At 62.0% G+C, this 9,269-nt stretch overlaps 1 protein-coding gene across 1 annotated transcript; it reads left to right on the top strand.

Annotated features, from left to right (window-relative positions):
- Positions 1–229: 229 nt before the first annotated feature.
- On the top strand, positions 230–1,240 carry LOC104576100 (RING finger protein 208). The gene has a single exon (XM_010223468.2). It carries the CDS (start codon positions 418–420, stop codon positions 1,237–1,239), a length of 822 nt encoding a protein of 273 aa, XP_010221770.1. The 5' UTR covers positions 230–417; the 3' UTR covers position 1,240.
- The last annotated feature ends 8,029 nt before the right edge of the window (positions 1,241–9,269 follow it).

Genomic DNA, 9,269 nt, shown 5'->3' with positions numbered 1-9,269 from the left:
GACGCTTCCCTCCTGCCTCACCTGCTCCGTCTGAGTGCCCCGGTTGCGTGTGGGCTCCCTGCAGCCTCCGGCTTCGCCGTGCCACTTCCAACCACAGTGGGGACGCGCCAGCGAGACCGGAGCGGGGAGCTGCCGAGTGACGTGCAGCGGCACCGTAGCGGGGTCCCGGCGGAGCGCGGCAGCCAACAGGCACTTCGATCACCCACCCGAGCGTTGGCCGGAGTGGCGAGCGCCAGCAGGATGTCACCGTGAGCGCCTCGCCGTGCACGTCCCCGTCCTCGTGAGCAGCACCTCAGGGGCCCAGTGTGGAGCGAGGAGCCAGGGCCACCCCGTGCTGCTTCCCCACCATGCGCTCCTGCTCCAGCCACTCTCCTCGGTGCTGCTGCTTCACGGGCCGAACGCGATTGAAAGCCCTGCATGCTGCCAGCATGTTTTAGCCTCATGCAGGCGTCCCTCGGAGATCCCAGAGCTGTGGACAGTAATGTGAAAACGATACTCATGTCGTGTCTGAAAGGGCAACAGGTCATCATTAAAATGGAGGCAATGAAAATCATCCACCCAGAGAAGTTCTCAGAGCTGCAGGCGTCGCAGCCCCGCTACACACCGGCCCCCCGCCGCGAGCCGCCCCTTGTGGCCAAGCGCGCCTGGCCCTCGGAGTCCGAGATCATCGTGAACCAGGCCTGCGGAGACATCCCTGCGCTGGACGCGGCCCCTGCCTCCCTGGCGCTGCCCCGGACTCCCCCGCTGCCGCGACGAGAGCGACTGTACCAGGGGCAGCGCAAGGGCAGCTCAGAGGTGTGCTACCACCGGCAGCCGCCATCTGATGAGGTGATCGTCAACCAGTATGTGCTGCACCCCTCAACACCCTGCGAGCCCCTCGAGTGCCCCACGTGCGGCCACATGTACAACTTCACCAACAAGCGGCCCCGCATCCTCTCCTGCCTACACTCGGTGTGCGAGGAGTGCCTGCAGATCCTCTACGAGTCCTGCCCCAAGTACAAGTTCATCTCCTGCCCCACCTGCAAGCGGGAGACCGTGCTCTTCACTGACTACGGGCTGGCGGCGCTGGCGGTGAACACCAGCATCCTCAACAGACTGCCTGCTGAGGCCCTGGCCGCCAACCCCGTGCAGTGGAGCAGCGACACCGACCGCAGCTGCTACCAGACCTTTCGCCAGTACTGCGGGGCGGCCTGCACCTGCCACATCCGGAATCCGCTCTCCTCCTGCACCATCATGTGAGCCGCGCGCTCGGCCCCCGCTGCCGCCCCGCACCGCTCGCCGCGTCTGACCACGGGATCATCCCACAGCAGGGAGGGGACAGCGCTGCCACTGCTGGGCAGCACGTCCCCCCCACGCTCCCCTTTTCCACCTGTGCAGCCGGGGGGGACACTCCGATCCTCTCCATGGTGCAGAGCCTGGGCCTGGCTCCCCCCTCTGCCTCCTTGCTGCTGCCCGGGGAGGGATGCTGCACCCTGGGACGTGGCATGGACCTGGGCTGGATGTGGTGGCCTCCTGCGCCCTGGTGGTTCTAGGCAATGTTGGGATCAGGAGCAAGTCCAGCAGCAAGTCCATAGGCTCTGGCCAACCTCCATCCTGCGGCTTGCACCCCTACCACCCCGTTATCATGCTGGGCATCGAGCAGCCCTCTGTGCTCCTTCCCTGGGTGGCTTCGTGCTCCTCTTTCTCCTTGGCTCCTGAGACATGGCCGAGAGCAGATGCTCGGTCCCCACCAGCGACCCGCCAGCAACACCCTCTCCGTCGTCCAGCAGCCAGCAAGGCCACCCCAGGCAGGCTGGCAATGGCATGAAGAGCCCTGGAAGTGCATGGTGCTGTGTGGGGTCACCTGGCCGGCATGGGACAGGAGCTGGCTTGAGGACAGGCCCCCAGCTGCCCGTTCTTCTCTCTAAGTTATTTGCCAAAGCTTTCATCTTGGTGGCCAGTCCAACATGCGTCTGAGTCATTGTAGCCAAGCCAAGCCATGGCACTGGCCCCTTGGCTATTAGCAGACCCACGGCCTATTGCCTCCACAGGCCCTGAGGAAAGCTCCAGTTTATCCTCATTTTGGAGGATTCCTGTTTTCTCCTGTCTGTCCCAGGCCACCCCCTTCCAGGCCAGTAGGTGTTAACAAAGGCATTGAGATGTGCCCGTTCTGCAGGGACCCCGTCTGCACAGGTCTTGGCAAGGGGACCCCCCGGCTGCACAGCGACGTCCTGCAGGAGGACCCGGAGTCACGGCCAGACGGCTGCTGCCCTGGGTCTGACGCCCTTCCTGGGCCTCCGACAGGAGCACCCAGCTGAGCAGGGCAGTTTGGCTGGCCAAGGCGGGGGGCCCCAAGGCAAATTTTGGCTCCTGGCCATGCTCCCCTTTCCAGGTGAGTGGAGCCCAGGGGCTCGGGCATAAGCAGTGCCAGGATCAGCAGTCTGTGTGGGGACGTGGTGGGGTTGGCAGGGCGGCAGCATCCCGTGTATAGCCTTGCCTTCTCTGGGGCATCTGGAGGGGTAAGTTCGCTGCCAAAAAAAAGCAAAAAAAAGAAGAAAAAAAAAGCCATAATTTGCAGGTGCTCCCGAGGGGCTCAGAGCTGCACCCTGGGAGAGCTGCAGGACTGAGCGGAGGAGGCCAGGGACCGATGCAGTGCCACGGTGCCTCCCCGTGCCAGGACAGTGGGCAAGCAGGAGGGAGCCCTGCTCAGCCCCCGCTCCCGGCCCGGCGCGCTGGCGCTTCCTGAGGGAAGGGCAGCTCCTGACACTGGCCCAAGCACAGCATCCATCCGGGCAGGGGGTCAGACCACCCCTTCCTCCTGGGGTGCCCGGGCTGGCCTTGCCCGCCCTGGCGTGCCAAGGGAGCAGGCAATGCCACCAGCTTTGCTAGCAAAGCCCTGGGGACCACCTCGCTTGCAACCCCTCCAACTGATGCCCCGCAGGGGAGGGTGGGGTGACGCGGAGAATGGGGGCTGGTACCGTTTCTGTTTTGCTCTGCCAATGCCTCCCACTGCTGGTTGTGATGATGATCATGTTTTATACCCGGCCTTGTTCAACCCTGATCAATCTCCCCAATAAAGATTATATTGGAATGAACGTCGAGCCCGCTTGTTGGGGGCAGGTTGCAGCAGGGGGAGCAGGACACAAGCAGCATGATGGCTGGGATGGCATGTGTGGATGCTGGCTCCAGCATTCCCACTGCTGGTGGGTGGGCATCCCCACAGCTCTGGGCACACACTGTGCCGTCCCAGTTGTTGTGTGGGGCAAGATCCCTCCAAGAAGGACATTCTCCAGGGAAGAGAGGCTGCAAGTTGTCCCTGAGACCTGGCATGCTACTCTGAAATGGCTGGGGCCTTTCTCTGGACTTGGCATTATCCTGTCTATTCCCCAAATCCAGCACACTGGGGTATCTTGTGGTGGGATCCTGGCCCCTATCTGCCCATCCTCCCTTCTGGGCAAGCAGAGGGCTCATCCACACCAAAATCTGCTGAAAAGCTGGAAGGTCCCTGTTTCTATCCCTAGCAATGCGTAAGAGCTTTCAGCAGCTCTGGCTGCCCCGTGCTCAGTGCTGTGGTCCCATCTCGAGGCAGGGCCACCCTGGGCCTTGCAGCAGATGCCCAGCACGTGCACAGCTCCCAGGTGGGGTGGGTGGTGCAGGGGAACCTGGGTGGACCAGCAGCCCCACGGGCGGCAGCCATGGGGCTAAGCACTGCACCTCCGAGCAGGATGCAGGGAGGAGTATCCTGAGCCACCACTGGATGCAGGCAGCTGGTTTCACACTTCAGCCACCTTTGGGAGGAAGCGCCGGGGTGCGGTGAAGACTCAAGGTGCAATTTTTAACCTCCTGCATTTTGGATCCGTCCCACCCACTAGCACACACGCCGGCCACAGCACTGCTGCTGAACTGGGGAGGATGTTTTGCAGGAACCCAACTGCTCCAGCATGCGCATGCAGCAAGCAAGGTCCGGAACGAGCATGGGAATGGTTGTACCCTGCCTGGGAGCTGCCAGGAGGACCCACGGCCTGCTCCGAAAGCGGCCTCCTGCAATAGGAAAACTACCTGGGACGGGCACATGAGAAGGAGACAGGAAGAGCCAAGGTTACGTTCCCTGGGGCACCTTCCTTTGGCAGGAGTAGCTCGAGCTTAACAACTTTAGGGAAGCAAAGTGAAAGAGTCTCTGCAGGGCTGGAGCAGGGCAGGCACCAGGCTGTGCGCGTGCAGGGTGGCACATGCAGGGGTGCGATGTCTGCAGACCTCGTGTCCCCCAGCCCCGTCCATGCTGGAGGGGGCTCAGCTCCAGCTCACCCTGTTCAGGCCTTGCCACTTCTCAGGGACCCAAATACTTCCCTGGCAGAAGGAAAGGGACAGCCTGGCTCTGGCAAGGGTCTTCCTGACAGGCACATGGTTCTGGTTGCAGCGAGCGCTCAGTTGTGTGTTGCCCGGAATCCTGCTGGAGCACACCCAGTGCTTGGGGGATCTTCTTTTCAGGGAAAACAAAACCCGTTCACAACCCATTGGTGCCGAATTACAGCATCAATAATGCAGCCCCGCTGGGCCTGAGCATGTGGCAGGACAGGACCCAGCTCTCCCCCAAAAGTCTGCCCTTGCTTAATGGGTGTGGATGTGCTTGCTGCCCCGGCAGCAGCATAGAGGGGTTCTGTTGGTCAGGTTTTCTGGCCCTTTTACCACTCAGGCCAAGTCACTGCTACTGCACGGGGAGCATTGCGGTCCCATCAGCGCAGCCCAGCACCGATAGCAGTCTCAGAGCATTGGGATGCCAGCAACTCTGGCTTCCCCAGTTTTGGTGGCATCCCAGCCATCCTGATGTGGCCGGTCAGGGAAGCGCTGTCCCAGCTGGGGCTGGAGACCAAAACCGGGAGGGCTGACCCCAAGCAAGGGGCATCCTGGGCTTGCCAAGAGATTGCAGAGAGGGTTGAGCTCTGCCTGGTCCAGCAGGTCTTGCAGGAACAAGGTTGAAGCACAGACCCAAATGCATTTCCAGGAGCAGTGTCTTCCTCTCCCCATGCAGCAGTGAAGCCTTTGGCCCGGGATGGGTGATTCCAGATGCCCAAACGTGTGGCGGTGACACAGCGAGGTGTGTGAGGAGCTCCAACGAGACTGAACTGCCCCTCGTAGAGCAGGGCAGAGCTGTCAGTAGTGGAAAATCTTGCAGGTGAAGCAGGAATCTGCCCTTTTTATTATGTAAAGATGAAAGGAACAGCACGTCCTCCCCTTTCCACAGTACCCCCTGGGCACAGAGCAAATTTAAAACTGCTAATTTGATTTGGAGCTGCAATTAATGAAGAAACAGGGCTTTCCAGTGCTAAGTGCTAGGTGACAGCCCATTTCTTCCAGCCTTATTAATCTCAAATGAGCACACACCAAAAGAGGGGCAGCCTGAGCACGCTGCAGGTGCATGGAGACTACGAGACAGCTTCTGAGCATGCGCAGCAGTTTTGGGTGAACCAAGAGTCTCTTGAAGTTTCTCTGGTAGCCCGAGACCCAAAATGCTCTGATGGCTGTTGGAACCAAGCTGAACGCTCTCACTCCAAGCTCAGGTCTCAGAGGGCTCCAAGTCCCTTGGGTCTGTTTGAGCTGGTGGAGGGTTCTCTGTGGTGGAGCTTGTGGTCTGGTCTCGCGTAACCAGAGGATGCTCCACGATGGGTTAATTTTAAAAACTCCTGTCTGTAAAATGAAATGGTGAAAATGCCTCCCAGGGATTAACCTTCCCCAAATGGCCTTATTTGATATGTTAAAATAGTCCTAGTTGCATGCAGGAATGGCCATTTGCCCGGGAATCAGCAGCTCTCTGGTGGAGATGCCCTTACAGGAACTGCGCCTGGCACGGCTGCAGGAGACCTTCCCCACGTATGTCCTTCCCAAACCCAGCTCCTCCAGCCAGCTGGCGGGTGCTGTATTTTGTGTGGGGCGAGAAACAAGCCCCACGTTCCTCGTGGCTCTAAACCACCGTCTGCCAGCAGCAAAGAGCCGGCCCGGAGCCCCCGCCGTGGCATCCTGCCGGGGCACCGTGCGCTGCCCTCCTGCGGGTTGCAGGATGCGTGTTCGCCTCCCGGGAGCACTGGGGGAGGATCCAGCCCCACTGTGGGAGTCCAACACACTTTATTTTTGCCCGTCTGGGAAGGGAAATGGCTCAACACCCAGGCCGGCTGTGCCCTCCTTAGGGAAGTGCCAGCTCTGAGCTGTGGCACAAGTGGTGGTTTCAGCAGCGAGGAAGCTACTTGTGACAGCTCCTCTCAATACCAGGGCTTTTGCAACAGAGTGAAAGGCAGGACCTGAAGGGCATGTTACTGCAAAGGGTGCGAGAGGCTGTGGCCGGTGCCAGAGCAGCGCTGGCCCCGCGCAGGGACTGCTGAGAGCGGCGTTTTTCTCGGGGCTGCTCTGCTGACGGCCCCGCCAGCGCAGGGCGCCTGGTCCTGCTGACTCGGTGGCTCCGGCTGGAAGCTGCTGGCACGGGACATGCAGGCGGCTGACGGGGCCTTGCCGCTTTGTCACTGGTCCCCCCACCCCCACCCTTAGTCTGGCCCCACGGCGCTGATGCGGTTGGGCAGGGTCGGAAGGGGAGAAGTTGCTGCTGGATAAAGTGACCTGGTGCCTCTGGTCTGAGCACCCCCAAATCCCTGCCCTGCTGCCACGGTGGTGGTGCGGGAGACGAGAACTGGCCTGTTCGGTGCATGTCCTGCAGCTGTCCATGCCTGTGATGCTCAGGGAGTTCTGCAGGGCACAACGAGGTACCAGCGCACCTCCCTCCTCTGTCCCTTCTCCCCCTGCAGCTCTGTCGCTTCCCTGAAATCCCAGTGCAGCAATAGATTTTGGGTAGCAGCTTTTGGGCAGTGGGTGCATGTCAGGAATCAGGAGGACTGGTGGGTGCATGTAGGGGCTGCTGGGCAGCACTGGAGGACTGCAAAGGAGTGGGGAGAGATGGTAGGAAGAGCTGCAAGTGGGTATGCAGGGAGGGCCTGGGGGGTGCTAGGGTGCAGGTGAGGGCTGCAGTGGATTTGGGAGCTGCAGTGGGGCGAGCAATGCTTGGGAGAAGGTGTGGGGCAGAGGAGGGTGTGGGGGTCTGTGAGAAGGTGCATGGGGGTTGCAATAAGGCGCACACGAGGGCCATCAGAAGGGCATCGTGTCCCCCCCGCCGCAGCCTCTGCAGCGCGCTGCCCCCCCGCACGCTCTGCGCCGCTGGTGCGCTGAATAGAACCGAGTCCTTGTGAGCGGACGTTGCGGGCGGATTCCTGCGGAGCGGCCCTTCCTGCGCCGCCTGCTCCATGCGCTCCGTGGACAAACTGTGGCCATGGCCTGGCTGGGGGGCACCTTCTCCCTGTGCCTTCATAGCCCCCCAGGAAACACCTTTCTCTGAGGGATCTAGATGCCCAGCTCTGGTTTTTAGTGCCCCGGGCCGTGTGACGGGAGCCCTGGTTCATCCCGAGCACCCTGTCCCCCCTCCCCAGCTCATGAGGAGCGCTGCCCTGGCTGCAGGTCCCCCCACCCAGGGAACGGGGCATCGCCTCTCCCCTCCCCGCAGGCTCCATCTAGCTGCAAGTGCCCCCGGATGGGGCTGAGCACGGTGCTCCTGGCGGAGCTGCTCCACTTTGTATAAATATTCCTGGGGCAGGAGGGAGGGAGCAGCGGGGGGGGGCTCTGCCTGACCCAGTTTAGGGGGCCCTGCTCCCGCCCGCTGCCTCCCCAGGGCTCCTCCACCAGCTGCTCTGGCGCTGGCGCCTCCATCCATCCCTCACTGCTGCCTTGTCTTCTGCACAGGGTCCTCTTGGGAGAAGAAAAATCTGCCATTCCCCACTGTTGAAGGTGATCCGAAGACGTGTGTTGCGGACACACAGGAGTGTTCAGTGTCTCTTCAGCGCAGTGCGCTTTGCCCAGATCTCTGCCCCTGTGGGACCAGGTCCATTTACTCCCTGCAGCACTGTCTGCCAGCTGGGAATGAGCATGGGATAGGGCCGGGGAGCGGGGCAGGAGCACCCATATCGCTCACCCCAAGCTCCATCATGTGCCCCACATCCTCATGCAGTGCTCGCTGGCCATGCACACACCCAGCCCGGATCAGCACATCGGGAAGTGCAGGGATGCCTGCCAGGATGGGCACCCTGGGGCTGCCGGAGACAAGGAAGGGGCATGGGGAGCAATGCGGGGCTTGTGCAGGAGCCTTGGCTGTATGAGAGGGAAGAGGTGCCAGTGCAGAAGCCGAGCCCGAGGCCGCATGGGCACGCTGGGCTGCTGAACTGCCCCGCGGTTCCCGCAGCAAATGCACAGCCCCAGGCTGCCCAGTACGTGGGGAGCAAGAGCGCAGCGGGAGCCATGGCCCGGGCATCGGCCAGGACCAGTACCGGGCACTGGGATGTGGCCATCAGTCGCTCCCAACCCCCTCCTTATTGCAGTGGCTTGTTGGTGGGGTTTGTTTCTTGGGGAGAGCTTGCTCTGGGTTCCCCCGCGCTGCAGCCGTGGAGCTGGGGGCTGTGGGAGTCCAGCCCAGTGCTCAAGGCACAGCCCTGGGCCCGGGGGTGCAGTTGGCCCCAACCCTCCTGCCCTTGCCCAGGCAGTTTTGGGCACATTCTGGGCTCCGGGGGCCTGTACCACTCGGAGCTGCTGTGGCAAATCCCTGGGCAGCAGAGCAGTATTTGCTCGCTTATCTATTGGCAGGGAAAGGAAAGCAGAGGTGTGCGAGGTGCCGGCACAGATTGGTACCGCTCAGAGGCTGCACAAGCCCAGGTGCCACTGCCAGCACCGTCCCCGTCTCGTGTCGCAGCTGTGAGTGAAGGACAAGAGCGGCGCCGTGGCGATCCGGTGCCCCTGGGCACAGAGCACGGGTGCTGCTGGGCCCCGGCTGGGAGAGCAAAGCCTGTAGCGCAGAGCAAGAGCCTGGTGTGCCCTGGTGTCACGAGGCCAACAGGAGCAGGCTGCAACCCAGGGCCACTGAGCAGGCAACGGTCTGAGCTCCCCGGCAGCTCGCCATGGCGGAGAGCAGGGCCTGGTGCTCACAGCCAGGGAGGCTCCAGTGGGAACATTCAGCAGGGCTGGGTGTGGGGACACGGCGCTGGAGGCACCCGGCACTGGTGCCAGCCGGCATGGCATGAACTCAGCCACATGCTGCTGCAGCATAAATGTGATTTAAATTTGCAATCTGCAAGGGAGAGCCAGAGCATTTGGGCTGGCAAGGGGCAGGCAGGGCCCCCTCTCTTCCCATGCAGGACCACAGCTCCGCACCCAAGCAAATGGGGCCGGGGCACTTCCCGGGCACTGCTGTCACCCGCAGCAGCACT

This window comes from Tinamus guttatus, unplaced genomic scaffold, assembly GCF_059628265.1.
Source record: "Tinamus guttatus ecotype Peru unplaced genomic scaffold, ASM5962826v1 Tinamus_guttatus_pri_ptg000297l, whole genome shotgun sequence".
NCBI lineage: Eukaryota > Metazoa > Chordata > Aves > Tinamiformes > Tinamidae > Tinamus > Tinamus guttatus.
Note: the sequence above shows the minus strand (reverse complement) of the source record. Positions and strands in the feature narration are given on the sequence as shown.

What these genes read in the sequence shown, in the direction of transcription:
- LOC104576100 (XM_010223468.2), top strand. Translation starts at nt 418, where the DNA reads ATGCTGCCAGCATGTTTTAGCCTCATGCAGGCGTCCCTCGGAGATCCC.